Source organism: Misgurnus anguillicaudatus, chromosome 20, assembly GCF_027580225.2.
Source record: "Misgurnus anguillicaudatus chromosome 20, ASM2758022v2, whole genome shotgun sequence".
NCBI classification, from domain to species: Eukaryota; Metazoa; Chordata; class Actinopteri; order Cypriniformes; family Cobitidae; genus Misgurnus; species Misgurnus anguillicaudatus.
The window spans coordinates 25,554,397-25,571,589 of NC_073356.2; the positions used below are offsets into that span (position 1 = coordinate 25,554,397).

At 35.4% G+C, this 17,193-nt stretch overlaps 2 protein-coding genes, 1 long non-coding RNA gene and 1 pseudogene across 4 annotated transcripts in view; 1 reads left to right on the forward strand and 3 right to left on the reverse strand.

The window, feature by feature from the left end:
• LOC129454650 (uncharacterized) overlaps positions 1–17,193 on the reverse strand; it is a 155,618-nt gene that overhangs the window by 126,844 nt on the left and 11,581 nt on the right. The window contains exons 14-15 of the mRNA XM_073858372.1: positions 16,678–16,704; positions 16,152–16,434 (exon numbers count right to left, since the gene is read on the reverse strand). Coding sequence (XP_073714473.1) covers positions 16,152–16,434; positions 16,678–16,704 — 310 coding nt within the window. The remainder of the gene's footprint in view (positions 1–16,151; positions 16,435–16,677; positions 16,705–17,193) is intronic.
• On the forward strand, positions 1,189–6,217 carry LOC129454659 (uncharacterized). 2 transcript variants are annotated; one of them, XM_073858382.1, is made up of 8 exons: positions 1,189–1,283; positions 1,497–1,558; positions 1,662–1,944; positions 2,076–2,212; positions 2,428–2,710; positions 2,848–2,990; positions 3,067–3,179; positions 6,185–6,217. In XM_073858382.1, exons 2-7 carry the CDS (start codon positions 1,498–1,500, stop codon positions 3,072–3,074), a joined length of 915 nt encoding a protein of 304 aa, XP_073714483.1. In that variant the 5' UTR covers positions 1,189–1,283; position 1,497; the 3' UTR covers positions 3,075–3,179; positions 6,185–6,217. The 2 variants fall into 2 exon arrangements, with proteins under 2 accessions (XP_073714483.1, XP_073714484.1); XM_073858383.1 differs by having other exon boundaries at positions 3,070–3,179.
• Positions 3,186–5,924, reverse strand: LOC141351483 (uncharacterized). Its single transcript, XR_012359743.1, has 3 exons — positions 5,284–5,924; positions 4,833–4,881; positions 3,186–3,999 (listed from the first exon to the last, which is right to left on the reverse strand). It is a non-coding gene; the product is annotated as an uncharacterized lncRNA (long non-coding RNA).
• LOC129454593 (1-acylglycerol-3-phosphate O-acyltransferase ABHD5-like) lies at positions 9,100–13,420 on the reverse strand (annotated as a pseudogene).

The window sequence follows — 17,193 nt, forward strand, 5'->3', positions numbered from 1 at the left end:
TTTCACACCTGTAATTTGAAAGCGGAGTTAGCACCGCTTTTTACCCAGGGTTATGAAACCCTGCTCCGGAGCAGGGTTAGCACCACATTTGTGGTGTTAACCCCGCATTGCGGTGCCAAACGCATGCAGTGTGAAACGAAGCAGGGTTAGAATGTTATGACCCTAATTAAACACAGCTGAAGTAGCTAATCAAGGTGTTCAGGGTTGCTTGATAATTACAGAGAGGTGTGTTGGAGGAGACTCCTGACCCAGGGTTTAGGAATGCACAGTGTGAAACGTCAAATTATGAATACCCAGGGTTATCTCTTAACCCCTGGTTAAGTTTGAACAGTGTGTATTATGAAAAAATAACCCAGGATTCCGTTAACCCTGGTTTTAGAATAACCCAGGGTTAACAATTTCAGGTGTGAAAAGCCTACAAGTGTACTAATCACTTACACTCTAAAAAAACAAACGGTGCTATATAGCACCAAAACTGTTGCTTTGGATCGTAACCATAGAAGAACCGTTTTTAGTGCCATATAGCACCGGTGAAGAACCAGTGAAGCACCAGTGAAGCACCAGTGAAGCACCTGTGTAGAACCATATAGTGCTTTGAAGAACCATATGTGGTGCTATAGTGGTGCTATATGGCCCCTATATGGTTCTACACAGGTGCTACACAGGTGCTTCACCGGTGCTGTATGGCACTAAAAATGGTTCTTATATGGTTACGATCCAAAGCAACAGTTTTGGTGCTATATAGCACCGTTTGTTTTTTTAGTGTGTATACGTCCCTATCTGTATAATATAATATGCTTAATTGGTTTTGAGGTTGAATGCAAAATCCTAAAATGCTGTGTTAGAGCATTACGTTACGGGCATGGGTTCAAAATGGGAGAACACGCATACTGATGAAAAATGTGCTGTGTTGCTGTGGATAAAATGCATTAATGTAAATGTAATTATATTTGGCCCATAAAATGGAAACCATTCATTTGTATTTATATTGTTTTTCAGCAAGGAGCGTTAGGCTAATACTTGACACTTTTGTGTTTGTCACTGGATGTCTGATGAAATCCAACAGCTGTTTTTAAAGATAAATAACAACACAAATGTTGCAATAGTAATTTTGGTTAATTTCTGGCGTGTGGTACTGGAACTGGAATCCTGTTGTAACAAAAGTCAATATGTAATAAGCAAACAGATCGTTCACAACAGATTACTTAAATAGAGAACACCTGCAAATAAAAAACCAAAGAAGAAAACTTGAGCTTGATCTAACATTCAATGAGAAGGTAAAGGTAAGAATCATGCTTTAGCTCTTTGTACAACACCATCAATAGAACACTATTGAATTTATAACAATTTCAGTCTAGACATAGTTGGTAATCTCTGACTTTCATCATACAGCAAAAAGATAAGCATTCTTAGTAATAGTTTCTGATGAGGATTTGAGACAGAAATAATTATTTATACTATACCATATAATGTGTTGTATTCTTATTTCTAATCAGGATGGATATCATTGTGATTTCATTGCTCATTTTGCCTTGCCTGTGTAATGCTGGCTCTACAGGTACAGTAAATGAAAAATACCAAGTTTTTGTCTTATTTCGTTATTTTGTGGCTATAGAGCATTCTGAAATAACCTGTTATAACTTTTATATCACATTAAACAGACAATCTTGCTTTTGGAGCCAACGCTGTCCAGTCCTCCACTTTCGATGAATTTGCAGATGCTTATCATGCTGTAGATGGTAACAGAGAATCAATATACACGAGGGGCTCATGCTCTCACACCGCAGGAGAATATAATCCCTGGTGGAGAGTGGACCTCAAAAGGATCTACAGTATTAACAAAGTTACCATCACTAATCGTGGAGACTGTTGTGAAGAGAGGATAGAAGGTGCTCAGATCCGTATTGGCAACAGTCTGGATAACAATGGCAACAACAATAAGCTGTAAGAGCTGTTAGTCTTTCTTACTAATTTGGATCTTTTATAAACTGAATAAATAAAAATATACAGCTTTTCCTTTAAATGTGAACATGTTATAATCGGACGTATATGTCTTAATGTTTGTGTATTCACAGCGCTGCAACAATTGGGTCCATCCCACTTGGAGGCACACAAACATTTACATTTGACAATATTCAGGGGCAATATGTCAACATCTTTCTACCTGGAACACAAAAAATCCTCACTCTGTGTGAAGTTGAAGTCTATTCAGGTAAAACCTGACAGAAGAAAGAAACATATCAATGTGTGAATGACTGTTATTTTATTAACTGGAAGGTAAAATGAATGTCCAGTTGTGCTCCGTGCAAGTTTTTAATTGGTTTGAATATAAACTTTTTAATAAAATCCCTGGCAAGAAAAAATGGCCATCATAATTTACTTTGTCAATGAAAGAAGTGTTTTGTTCATTTTTTTTATTGTGAACAGATAACATTGCTTTAGGAGCTAATGCTGTCCAGTCCTCCACTTTCGATCAATTAGCAGATGCTTATAATGCTGTAGATGGTAACAGAGAATCAATATACACGAGGGGCTCATGCACTCACACCGCAGGAGAATATAATCCCTGGTGGAGAGTGGACCTCAAAAGGATCTTCAGTATTAACAAAGTTATCATCACTAATCGTGGAGACTGTTGTGAAGAGAGGATAGCAGGTGCTCAGATCCGTATTGGCAACAGTCTGGATAACAATGGCAACAACAATGAGCTGTAAGAGCTGTTAGTCTTTCTTAAACTATTTGAATCTTTAATAAACTAAATAAAGTATAAATAAAAATACAGTTTTTCCTTTAAATGTGAACATGTTATAATCGGACGTATATGTCTTAATGTTTGTGTATTCACAGCGCTGCAACAATTGAGTCCATCCCACTTGGAGGCACACAAACATTTACATTTAACAATATTCAAGGGCAATATGTCAACATCTTTCTACCAGGGAACGGGAACTCTAAAATACTCACTCTGTGTGAGGTTGAGGTTTATACAGGTAAGATATTATAAAAAAGCAAAAGGTGGAGTTTAACAGTATAGGTTTCCTAAATGTTTTTTCCTATTTCGGTCAGCAGGTTAAGTGGCATGATGAAGTTACACCACAGTCCACCAAAAGAAGAAGATAACATCTCAAAAAAGTCCCTGGCCCTGAATAATTTTTTAAATAATTTTGGTATCAAAAATAATCCCTGGTGAAAAAATAGTATGCTAAATATATTTAATTTTGATATACTTAAGTATACTTGCAGTCACACTAATGACCAGTATACTTAAAGTGTGCTATTGATTAGTTTATTTAAAGAGTGCTATTTTGGAACAATTAATTTTGTACTTAATATATTTTAGTTGTATATTAATTGTAACAAAGTACAACTTTAAGTGTATTTAGTGTACTTTTGTGTGCTAAAGTGGAACAACTTTAAGTGTATTTAGTACAATTTAAGTACATGACTGTTTTTGTGCTAAATTCATGCTTGATAAGTGGATTTAGAGTGTGTTTTATTTATGTTAGGAGTACATTACAAATGTATTATGAGTGTCTTGCAAACATACAATCAGTATACCTTAAATAGACTGTTTGCATACATTCTATATATTTTTGGCCAATCCAAAATTCTAAAAACTGCCCTGGTGAAAAATGAATATGCCAAGTACATTACATTTTGTATACTTTTACATACCTGCAGCTAGATTAGTAATGAGTATACTTCAAGTGCGTTAATAATTAGTTAACTTAAAGAGTGCTATTTTGGGAATAGATTACTTGCTGGTAACATAACCAAAATAATTTTTTCCAAATAAATAAAAGCTGATTAAAACAGTCAAAAACAATTCATTTTAAATGTATTTAAAATATAGTTTTATTCACAGCATTCAAAGTGTACAGTATTTGCCTAAAAATTGAACAATTACTCATTGAAGAATGTCAAGATGATTAAGTTTACAACGTCTTTCTCTCCCAAATCAACTTTAGTCTGGCAGGTTTTGGTTCAGCCTTAGGAAATCTGAAAATAGACAATAAGCTTAATTAAAAAGTGTTTAATATTAAAACATTACATTTATTTAAGACTTACCGTATTAAATCTATAGTTTACTGGCAGAGATTGTATAGCAGATATATTTTTACCTAAACTAGAGCTTGACTAAAATGTCATCATATATATTAAGGGGCGGTTTCCCGGACAGGAATTGGACTGGTCCTAGACTAAAATAAATGTAAGAGCTGTCCAAACTGAAAACAACTTGCTCTGACATATCTTAAAATACATAAGTGCCCTTTGTTTTACATCGTAATGCACATAAGTAATGTTTTTAGTAAGGCATGTTTGTTAAAACTATCCTAATTAAACTAAGGTCTAGTCCTGGATAAAGCTAATCCCTGTCCGGGAATGACTTGCCTATATGGGCTGCAAAATCCTCCTTACATAAAATACTTTAGCTCCTAAAGAAAGATTTTATTGTATTAAATTTAAATGTAAAACTGGTCAGAAAGAAAATGCAACAAGCAGACAATTGGGTGGTTTCCTGTAAAGGGATTGGCTTGAAACAGGACTAGGCCTTAGTTTAATTGAGAAATATAACTAGTTTCGAGAAACATGCCTTGATAGAGGCGTTGCCTGTGTGCATTTTGAGGCGGAGCAGGGGACACTGGTGTGTTTTGGGATGTGTCGGTGCGGGTTGTTTTCGGTTTGGACAGCTCTTGCATTTGTTTTGGTCTAGGACTGGTCTGGTCCCTGTCCGGGAAACCGCCTCAATATGTATATAACGTTATCTAAACTGAAGCTTGATTTACAACTACGAATGAATTATTATATCTTAAGAGTTTAAAATGACTTACCATTAGCTGCAACGTCCTCCCTACAAATGTCTTTGAAAAACTTTAGCTTCTGAGGAAAGAATGCAGCATCATTAATACTAAATACAGTTAAGTTAGGTAAAAGCCTTACAACCCCTAAACAGTCAATAAATGGTTAACTTTCACGCTACATTTAAAAAACAGATTTTCTGACGCTACCTTTTTTCATTAACATATACATACACACCAATACATATATTTAACAAAACAATCGGGTGTACTAATTCGATATAACAGGCTAACAGTGCTATCTTTCAAACCTTTAACATTAGCTATAAGCTAAGCTAAGCTACACAGCAGCTTATCACTAATAGCGAGTTAGACACCGCGTTATTGACAACATTTCGCATTCGAAATATGATAGTCTACTGATAAACTTCAGAATGGTCAAACAATAATCAAATATATTAATTTTATAGATATTTTAACGTACCTTGGGACTGAATCCGTCTGTCTTGAACGACTGTTAAAAATCAAAATACGTGCGTCGTGACGTCATCCCACACGTCAGATGCATTATTCAAATCTCAGAATTCACGTTTCTCTGAAATGCATTTACGAAAACTGTTTAAGTTAATTAATGTGTACAGCTAAAAGCGGTATGCAATTGACTCAAAAACTACAAAAAAAACAAACACTCATATTCCCCTTACGAAAATTAATGTTTTTTTGTGGTAAAAGTTTAGTAACCATGTTTTTTTTGTGTATTGATTATTATTAGCAAAACCATGGTTATTTTGTGGTAAAACACAGTTCATTGGTTTATCCAATGCTTGACAATAGTGAAGTTAAAGTGTACCTTATTATGTTAATAGTATATTACAAATGTATACATCTACAATATAAAATGTAACAGAACATACTGCTCTCTCGTAATTTTAAGCCCACGTTATTTCTCCATAAAATAATATACATTTGTACACCCCATATACTTTCAAAATGTGCTTAAAATATACTGTTTCTAAAGAATACTAAAAAATGTATTTTAGAAATATACTGTCAGTGCATTATTATAATGATAACTTTAAGCATACCGATAAAGTATACCTAAAATACATTTTAAAATAAGTTTAAATTTAGTATACTTTAAAAGTTGCACAAAACTTTAACTTTAAGTATATTTTTCTAAAGTATACTTTTAGAAAATATACTAAAGTATAATTATTTTGAAGTATGTTAAAAGTTTAATTGTAAAAAATACGCGCAAATTTGTTGTAAGCATACTTTAAATATGTTTAAAGAAAGTACATTCCTTTGTAAGTATATTTGTAATGTACTATTGCAAAGTTAAATATACTTGAAATACAATAAAGTATATTTGTTTTTCACCAGGGATGTATAAAATAAATACATAAATAAGGATGTTACACAGTTTGTCTCTGACATTCATTTAACACAAGTAAATGTCTTTCGATAGGTTGATCTGATGCAAAACATAATCAATATAAAAATACACTTTTAATGAAGAGGAAGGTTTTTGTTTATTTAATTTATTTCTTTATTTGTATAGGGACAGACTTAGCTAAAATACATTATAGGCTACATAGAGAAAGTATTGCAGCTCGAGCAATGTCCATAGGGTGCCTACCTAGGTAAAAAGTAGTATACTTTAGTGTATTAGAAATATGATTGAAGTACATGAAGTATAAAACAAGTATGCTTCTACTTGTACTTAATTTAAAGAGTATTTAATATGTACTTTTTAAAAGTATACTTCCAAAAAGATGTAATTAAGTTCAACTTAACAGTCCAAAAAATAAGTAAACTAATTTACCAGTAATTAAATAATTTTTTAAATGTACTTTTTGAAAGTGTACTTTGTTGTCAATGTATTTTAAATTGTATAGAAGTTTATTTTTTTTTTAAGTGTATTAAATTTGACATACTTAGAGTGACAATTCTATATACTTATGGGAAGTATATTTTTTGGAAATTAATTGTTAATTTACTTTTTTAAAGTGTACTATGATCTCACTTCATTAGAAGTGTGACTTCTGTACACTTTATACGGTAAACTCTAAAATAAGTGTATTTTTAGTTGCATATCAGAGTACTTTCATAAAATACGTTAGAATAATAAAATGTATACACTGCATGAAAAGAGCTGTATCCGTATAAATACGGATGGGAAATCCCTGCTAAACTTTAGGTTTGCCAGATAAATGAGGCAGAGTGCTTGGAAACGTAATACTCAGAAGTAAACTCGTGAAACATCCGAAACCTTGTGTATATAGGAACTAGTGGAAGTTTCCAGGAATCCTCACAGCTGGATGTGAGGAGTGCTGGTTGTGAGGTGTGAAGGGTTAATGACAGAGGTGCTTTATCTGTTTTCAAAGCTGGGTGGGGGGTTCGAGGCAGCACATAACATAAAAACTGGATAAAAACATTATATATCTACAAGTGCGTTTACTAAATACATGTATTATTATGCTAATGTGATTTAATTGATAAAGGTGGTTTTTTTATTCAAAGGAATGGTCTACTCATTTTCAATGTTGAAGTATGTTATTACCTTGGCTGAGGGGAGTTGATGCATCCCTCTGTCATCTGTGTGCGTGCGCGTGGGCGCTGGAGCGCGCTGCGGCGCTTCGATGGCATTTGGCTTAGCCTCATTCATTCAATGGTACCACTCAGAGATAAAGTTAGAAGTGACCAAACACATCAACGTTTTTCCTATTTAAGACGAGTAGTTATACGAGCAAGTTTGGTGGTACAAAATAAAACGTAGCGCTTTTCTAAGCGGATTTAATAGAGGAACTATATTGTATGACCGAACAGCACTTTTGGGAGTACTTCAACTCGCCTGAAAAATCCACTCCCCTTCTCCCTCTCATAATGGGAGAGGGAGGGTGTTACTGCGCCGAGTTGAAGTACTCCCAAAAGTGCTGTTCCGCCATACAATATAGTTCCTCTTTTAAAACTTGGTCGTATAACTACTCGTCTTAAATAGGAAAAACGTTGATGTGTTTGGTCGCTTCTGGCTTTGTCTCTGGGTGGTACCGTTGAGTGAGTGGGGCTAAGCTAAATGCTATCGAAGTGTTGCAGCGCGCTCCAGCGCTTACGTGCACGCACACAGATGATAGAGGGATGTATCAACTCTTCTTAGTTAAGGTAATAACATATTTTAATATTGAAAAGGAGTAGACTATTCCTTTAAGAAAATCTGAGCATCACTCAAAATAACTGTCAACATGTTTGTCAACTAAACATGTTTTGTAAACGTTATACATTTTATAAAAATATTTTATATTTTTATTATTGATAACGTATAAAGAACAAATCAGTGTGAAAACGCAGATTATAAAAAGTACATAAAGTGCCAGCAGAGGATCCAAAATAATGAAAAAAAAAAAACATTTGAAACATGCAATGCATCTTGGAACTCGTAGTCAATTTGCATCTACAGCATGTAAGAACGCCAGGGCAAAAGACTCCAATTCCCAGAATGCACCTGCACCCACCCATTCATTCCCACCAATCAGGATCAACAGCATTATTTCAAACCGCTACTGACTCGGTCTTCGTTTTCATGCTAAACAGTACGGCTGAGGTAAGTTTGACTTTCATTCCTCTACATCGCGCAGATCTGTTCCATATTTGTTCGGATTTTGTTCTTCACTGTGATTATTTTTGTCTTTATGCGAGAAGTGTTTTAATTTAAAGCACACACAGGAAATATTAAGAGTATACACTGTACACAGGAACTTAAAGGAATAGTCTACTCATTTTCAATATTAATATGTTATTACCTTAACTAAGAATTGTTGATACATCCCTCTATCATCTGTGTGCGTGCACGTAAGCGCTGGAGCGCGCTGCGACGCTTCGATAGCATTTAGCTTAGCCCCATTCATTCAATGGTACCATTTAGAGATAAAGTTAGAAGTCACCAAACACATAAACGTTTTTCCTATATAAGACGAGTAGTTATACGAGCAAGTTTGGTGGTACAAAATAAAACGTAGCGCTTAGCGGATTTAAAAGAGGAACTATATTTTATGGCGTAATAGCACTGTTGGGGGTACTTCTACTCGGCGCAGTAACACCCTCCCTCTCCCATTATGAGAGTGAGAAGGGGAGCGGACTTTTCAGGTGAGTCGAAGTACTCCCAAAAGTGCTATTACGCCATAAAATATAGTGCCTCTTTTAAATCCGTCCTCTACACGAATAAGTAGCGCGCGTTGTTTGTCTCTCGTGGACCTCTCGCTGCCCGGAGTCAATCGCGATCGTCGTCACACGGCGGTGAAGCTTATCTCATTGCAGTTCCCCTCTCATCCAAGAAAAAACCTGCCCAAAGGGATGCATGCTGGCGCTTATATTCTGTGAATCTTCCAATCATGTTACACCCCTGGCTCATCAGTAACATTGAACACACCTGCGAACAAAAGCTTGGTGACACACATGCACACCTGGTAAACATTAACCCACCCTCACAAGATGTCAAACAGTGTTCTCCTCCCGTTACATTTACACTTGAAGTGTAATCAAATAGGTGTTAAGTTGAAGTTAATACATAATTGAGTACACTTAACTATACTTGGATTTGACGAAAATAGTACAAAATCTAGAAAATATACTTAGTACACTTTTTTAAAGTATATTTTTAATAGAATTTTTTTTCACCTGGGTAGAATGGCTTTTAATGGAAAAGGGGAATGGTTCACCCAAAAAAATTAAAATTCTTTTAGTACCATCAGTTACTTCTTATCACATTGGTTCTTGTGACTAGATGTCATATACAAGTTATGTGCCAACATATTTGCTGGTTTACACTTTAATTTTGCTAATAATAATGATTCTCTATCACCTGTTGTTTCACTTTAGAAGACATATTAAGCCACTTCTCTTCTGTAACTTCAGATATCTCTTATGACTCATTCAGGTTGTCATTCTTCTCATCTTCTTCTCCATTGTTTATATCTCTGACATTGTTACATATCTTGATCACAGCCTGGTTAAATTCCTCTGATTGGTCTGCAAATACGTAGTGACCTGCACCCTGAATGACCTAGAGGAACATAAGAACAGTCAATATCCCTCAGCCAGAATCTGTACAATGTGTTTAATGGGTTGTCTAAAACGTTGAGGTTTTAACATTACTGTGACAAAAAAAAGCTTAAAACAGAATGGGGCGGTTTCCCGGACTAGGCTTACACTAGTCCTAGACTAAAAGAAATGCAAGAGCTGTCCAAACTAAAAACAATGTGCACTGACATCTCTTAAAATACATCAGTACCCTTTGTTTTTCCTCAAAATGCACACAAGTAATGTTTTTTTTTAAAGCATGTTTGTTAAAACTAGTTATATCTCCTAATTAAACTAAGGCCTAGTCCTGGCTTAAGATAATTCCAGTCCGGGAAACCACCCCTATAACTTATTGCACAGACGTAAAATAATTAAACATGTTACCACTCTGACTAAGGCCTGTACAAAGTATTTTAAAAGAAAGTAAAGCTCACTATAATTTCTGTGTATGAGTTGGGTCTGAGCTCTTGAATGTCTTTTCCTGATTGGCCGTCGATGCTTGAACGTGATCCGTAGATAAAAGACATGGGAAGCGAGGGACTGATCATCCCTGCCCGTTCCATCATGGGGAGCTGGGGCCAGCCGTATGGGATTGTCAAGTTTTTAAATGCTGTCTCTCCTGTCCAATCACAAGACAGATATGTAAATAATATTCATGAGGTCAACAAGTACTTATTGGTAGTATGTCCAGGTGCAGTGCTTACCTGGGCGTCTGTGCATTTGTGTGGTATATGTAATCAGCAATTGTATCATCTTCAAAAACAGAAGCATATTTCTGCTTAAAATCTGATTGCATTGACTGTATCAAAAAAGGACCTGTAAGAGAGATACAGTATATACAGATCTGAGAACATGTTTATATGACTATTATTTAGTGAACATGAGTGTGAATACCCAGTGGTCCTGCCAGCCTGAGAAGGGTAAGCATTAGCACCAATGGCTTTAATTCAAACAGGAACTCAGAGCTCCTGAGCTTTCGGTCTTGCCATAAACCCCCACGGTTCCACCAACACCAAGTGCTTCACTCTGTGACAGATTCATTTACAAAATATACTTTATAACCCCCAGTGACTCCCATTGTTTTCAATTCACCCCCTTAGTATATTAAAAATACAAAAACAAACACCTGTTAGGATATTTCATTGCATAGGCTGTGACACATAACCTCCAAAATCACCACGACCAGTATGCTGACACAAGTTATTTGTTTCATTAAAGCCCAGAGTCCAGATGTAGTTCCCATTAGATATGGAAACATGTCCTTGTGTGTACTTGACTTTAATGGCTGAAAATTGAATTAAAATCATTTGAATTGTTTTTATAGGAATCAGGCAAAAAGAAACCAAAAGCATGCACCAAAAATGTGCTCGACCAAATATCAAGTAAAGGATTAAATATAAAGTCAGCACTACTCGTAATGTCACATCCATGTCTTTTTAATACATTTTCAGTGTGCCTAAATTTTATTTACAACACATGAACTCACATAGCCTGGGTGCCAGCCGATCTTAGCCCCGCCCACCACAATTTGAAAATCGGGGAAGATCGGTCTGGGGATTCACCGTTGAAGAGCTACTATGCGAATACCAAAACCGGCCGACGAATCAAATTGTGAGGGCGGGCTTTATACGATGATGGACAGATGATCAACAGTAACGTATCAACCACGTCACCAAAGAGTGCGTGTGTTCAATCTGTTTACAATGAAATGGCTGCCGCTGGTGAATTCAGATGTGTGGATTCTGACATTGAGTCTGTTCTAAAAGATATCGACAGAGCATTGATTTAAAAAGAGGAACAGAGAAACGCGATCAAGGCATTTGTTTATGTTTTTGCCGTCCTTCCTATGGAGGACAAAGTTAAAGAAGCAACTGAAATGGGTATCACGGCGATGCAACTCTGCGTGCACGACGAGATGGATATAATTAGCGGTCGTTGCCAGCTTCTTTTCGGAAGCCTGGAATCGTGACTGCTGAATAAGTGGAGGGACATGGTAGGCTCCGATATTTTTCAAGCCAACGTAATGGGTAGCTATCGTCATGGATGAAGTTCACCTAACGTACAAATGGTAAGAGATAGTCTTACTGTATGACTTAGTAAATACTTAATGTTGTGATATAAATGAAATGTAGTAAACATAGTAGGTGTTGATGTACCTTCGCTAACTCAGACTTAGTATAATTACAATGATGTTAGTATCATTGTAGCGAAATTAGCAGTTCGGTCAGGCTGCTAAAGACGCCATTTCAACATAAGTCACACACTCCGTTGCTCTGATTGGTCGTATGTCTATCCAATTGAGTGCAGAGGCATTTTTCGGTTGAGACACGCCTCATAATTTTAGCTCAATGGGGCGGTATCAGACTCAAATTCTGACTAGAATTGAGTATGACAACGTCAGGCTAGATCTCACACACATACCTTTCAGGATTTTATCTTCTGCTTTTTTAAGATGTGCAAGAGAGGTGGGACACCAGGAGGGCAGCTCTTACATACACATGACTGAATCACTTGATGAGGCTCGTAGAAGCAGTGTGTTAGTATCACTGCAGAAGCTTCAGTACACGTGAGACGGAGAGTGCTCCTTATTAAATGTGTTTTTTCCTGTATTTTTACAGGTAAGCTGACAAAAACATTAATCTGCTAATGCTAAACAATATGGTGATGTGAAACATTTGTAGTTTTAAGCCAAGGGCATGAAAATGTATAAAGTTTTGCCCTGATTAAAAGTGCTGCATCTAAAATGGCGGACGAGAGTGTTAAGTACTACTGGGAACGATTGTAATTTTTAGCATGGGTAAAGATGAATAATAAGTGCTTAAAATACACGAAATAAGTGTTAATGGATATATTTATCTGAGATGAGACTGGTAAACAAGGGATTTGATGTTAAATAGATGTGTATGAACATGGATTAGTGTTGGGTTAAAAGCAGGGCTGTTAACAGGCCTGTGATTGCATGTGAACACATTAAAACATTGAGTAACATTATTCCTTCATATTTTCGGTTTAAAAGGGCATTTTATAATAGACTAAAGAGAATCACAGTCAGACTTTTGGTTACAATGCTTTAATATGGTACATTGATTGAGATTGTCATGTTAAAATATAGCATATGAGGTTCAGTACATTTAAGTTGTTCATTTGAATGTCAGATTATTTGAGTTATCTTTAGAGGATTAAAAAAGTGGTTTAAACATGGAATAACAATTACACTGTGATTTAAAAATATATAAATATAACTGAATACATAAAAAATAATACAAATAGTTAACAATACTGGAGTAAAATGCATACAAAGTGCAGCGGTCATGGCTATGACTATGGAATTTATGTATTACTCACCTGTTTTGATGTTGAGAGCGTTCTTGTGAGACTTTAAAGATGTTTTGTTATAATAACCTTATATTTCGGCATTGTGATTGTGAGCGCAGAATGTGTTTAGTTTTATACAGTAGCAATAATAATAATAATGAGTGAGCACATGTACTATGTGATGTGATGTGAACTGACTGTGACATAAGAGGTAATGTGTTGGGTGTCATGTATATATTCAGGTGTTTGCACTATGTGACATGTTATTGCTTATGATATACTGAATCACTCAATGAGGCTCATAGAAGCAGTGTGTTAGTATCAGTGCATGAGCTTCAGTACACATGAGACGGAGAGTGCTCCTTATTTAATGTGTTTTTCCTGTATTTTTACAGAAATAAATGTGTTGGATCGAGAATGGACTTCGCTTCCTTCTTAAAAGTGTAACATATTTTGGCGAGCCAGCCAGGAGGGGGCGATAGAGTGACCAATACCATCAACTTCCCTCCCTCTTAACGAGTCGAGCCTTCAGCAAAGCGCAGTGAGATGGACCCGCGTGATAAAGTAAGTGAAACTCTGTGGCAGGATGTCTGCAGGCACATGAAATGTGAAGGCCTGGACGGTGAAGAGTCCCACAGCAAACCATGGAGGGCACTCATCAAAATGGCTGAAAGTGCATTGGATGAAATTGAGGAAGGTCATGAAAGTGATGTAGTCAGTGAGTACTGCGACAACCTACTAAGTTTCATAGCGAGACAAACCAAAGAAAACAGTCAGGATGACGGAGAACCTCAATCAGTAGAGCCACCTCAGGAAAAGAGACCTGGAAAAAAACTGTACCATACATCCCTCTTATTGAAGCTGGGCAGATGACGTGACGCATGTTTTTTCTGTAATTAAGTGTAAATGTTTACTGAACTGCATTTCTCAACTAAAACAACACATTCCAGTGGGGCAAAGAAGATCATTTTATTTCAACATTATGATTTTGGGACATAAAATGTATTTGGTGTTGTTTTCATATTTCAAGATGAATAGCAAAATGTCCTGCGGTGTGACTAACATTGATGACTCATCAAATGTAAATATTAGTAAAATAAAGCAGATATGTTTGGAGCAGCTAATAAATGCCTTGGCATTATTTTGTATATATTTGCTTAATTATCTTAAGTTTTCAAAATGCTAAAAAGTACTAAAATAACATTTACAGTACATTTACTTTTGTAACACAAATGCTGTCCTGCAGTGTGACATAGGATATTAGATTTTTGTAATGGCAGTTACATGGACAGCCATAGGTGTTTTTTAGTCAACCCCCCACCAGGAAATCCCCCAGATGTTTGGATGTGCTAAAGAGGTTAAAAGGTGAGTGTTAATCTCTTATTAATTTGATACATTTCATCATTTCTGTCAGACCATGAACGTGTCCATTTTTGATAGTCCTGTGGTGTGACTGATCTAGTTTGAGAAAAAGAAAAATATAAAAAAATAATAATCATATTCAGGTTTAAAACAATGAACTTATTCAGTTATTGTAATGTCCAAGCTCAGTCTTGTATAACTGACTCAAAATGGCTGCCAAGGTGAAAAAGTCCTGTGGTGTGACAGCCTGTCCTGTAGTGTGACATAATTATGTCAGATGTCTAGCTATATTCTGGTCTGTTATGATTGCAATATTTAACATAAATATTTATCTGTCTCTATATACATATTAAACAAATATTGTCGAAATTATATATAATATACTTATATTAAACATAAATTTATATTGTGTTCATTATACATAATATACCTATATTATACACATATTAAACATAAATATATCTGTCTTCATTTGTTTGTTGTATGTGTATGTTAACAGTCACTGGTTACTGTTTTTAAAATGATTTTTGACAGTTTCTAGGCATGAGCAAAGAAAGTACAAGGAACCCTTATGAAAATAAATTTTTGGTGTATTGATTACTATCAGCAAAACCATGGTTTTACTACACTAACCATGGTTTAACTGTCAAAACCATGGTTATTTTGTGGTTAACATGGTTTTACTACTATCTTTTTTTGGTTTTAACTATAGTAAAACCATGGTTAATTTATGTAAGGGAGGTACCTGGAATGGTTAGCACAGGATGAAGCTAGGCATAAGGAGATCCTTAGGGAGAGAAGGAGAAAGTAAATAAGTTTATAATAGGGAAATTGAGTAGGTGAAACATTCTCTAAGCCGTACACTTGTATAGAAAACATGTAACGCTGTCTCTATTCCATCAACAGATATCAAGAAAAGAAAGCTAACGGAATGTCAAATGTCTCTTCACTGGAATCTTTGTTCAAAGAGCTGAATTGATGATTTTAACATGCCTTCAATTATTTCAGCATGATTGTAATGACTTTCTCCCAATCACTACATCAGTGTTACCATTGCTTTTTTACTTGGGTTAAATGAATGTCAGAGACAAACTGTGTAACATGCTTAATTTATGTATTTATTTTATACATTATTTTAAATATGTATTTTTGCAAAATTATTTTGAAAAATGTAGACAGGGCCAGTGACTGTTTTGACATGTTAGCCTCTTCCTTTGGTTGACTGTGGTGTAATCACGCCACTTAACCTGCCGACGACATAAGAAAAAACATTAAGAAATTTTACACAGTGTTAAACTTCACCTTTTGCTTTTTATTATCTTAACCTGTATAAACCTCAACCTCACACAGAGTGAGTATTTTTTGCTTCCCTGGTAGAAAAATGTTGACATATTGCCCTTGAATATGGTCAAATGTAAATGTTTTTGTGCCTCCAAGTGGGATGGACCCAACTATTGCAGCGCTGTGAGTACACAAACATTAAGACATATACGTCCGATTCAAACATGTTTACATTAAAAAAGCGATATAGTTTTTAATAATTTCTTTTTTCAGTTTATGAAATGTGCCAATTGTTTAAGAAAGACTAAAATTCCTTACAGCTTATTGTTGTTGCCATTGTTATCCAGACTGTTGCCAATGCGGATCTGAGCACCTATTATCCTCTCTTCACAACAGTCTCCACGATTAGTGATGATAACTTTGTTAATATTGTAGATACTTTTGAGGTCCACTCTCCACCAGGGATTATTTTCTATTGCGGTGTGAGTGCAGGAGCCCCTCATGTAATTTGATTCGCTGTTACCATCTACAGCATGATTAGCATCTGCTAATTCATTGTAAGTGGAGGACTGGACAGCGTTGGCTCCAAAAGCAATGTTATCTGTTCAGAATAAAAAATAACAAAACACTTCTTTCATTGTTAAAGTAAATTATAATGGGCACCATTATGCCAATCAAATGATTGATTATTGTTTTCTTTTTTATTAATTTTTATATCAGAATATTGGCATGCTACACTCGTAAAAAGGTCCACAAAATTAGCAATACCTTAAAAACAGCACTTATGGTTAAAAAACTACAGTGACATTTCTAAAGCATTTTTCCTTACCAGGGATATACTTACCAGGAGTTTGTTGTGTAAACAAAGACCCTGACAAAGAGTAAAAACCTTTTGTTAAGAGTGTATATTCAAAGCAATGAAAACAAAACTGCAGAAGCACAATTGAGTATTCATGTTATCTTTTTGGTAATAAAATAACAACGGTCATTCACACATTGATATGACCCTGCTAAAAAAAAACAATAGACACATTACAGAAATTTTATTGGTTTTTATTGTGAATATTATTGGTTCTAATGGAATATGGCCCAAAACACACTACACTCTCTGACAAAAGTCTTGTCGCTTATCTATTTTGTAGAAACACCTGCTATTAACCTGACTTTTAATTAATCATTTGGTGTTAAAAATAGTTAAAAAGCTAAACCCCCCCCCCCCCCCAAATGATGTTTAATGCACTGAAATAAATAAGTTTCACTGAAAAATGATTTATCATTTAATCAAGACCGAAAGGTCAGATTTTGGCAAGACAAATTTTTTTTCGCCTATACAGAAATTGAACAAATTTACTGCAAATAC

Excerpts from the sequence above, each read along its gene's own strand:
- LOC129454659 (XM_073858382.1), top strand. The coding sequence starts at position 1,498 with ATGGATATCATTGTGATTTCATTGCTCATTTTGCCTTGCCTGTGTAAT. Across the intron at positions 2,213-2,427 it reads TGAAGTTGAAGTCTATTCAG|ATAACATTGCTTTAGGAGCT; the intron begins GTAAAACCTGAC and ends TATTGTGAACAG. Across the intron at positions 2,711-2,847 it reads AATGGCAACAACAATGAGCT|CGCTGCAACAATTGAGTCCA; the intron begins GTAAGAGCTGTT and ends GTGTATTCACAG.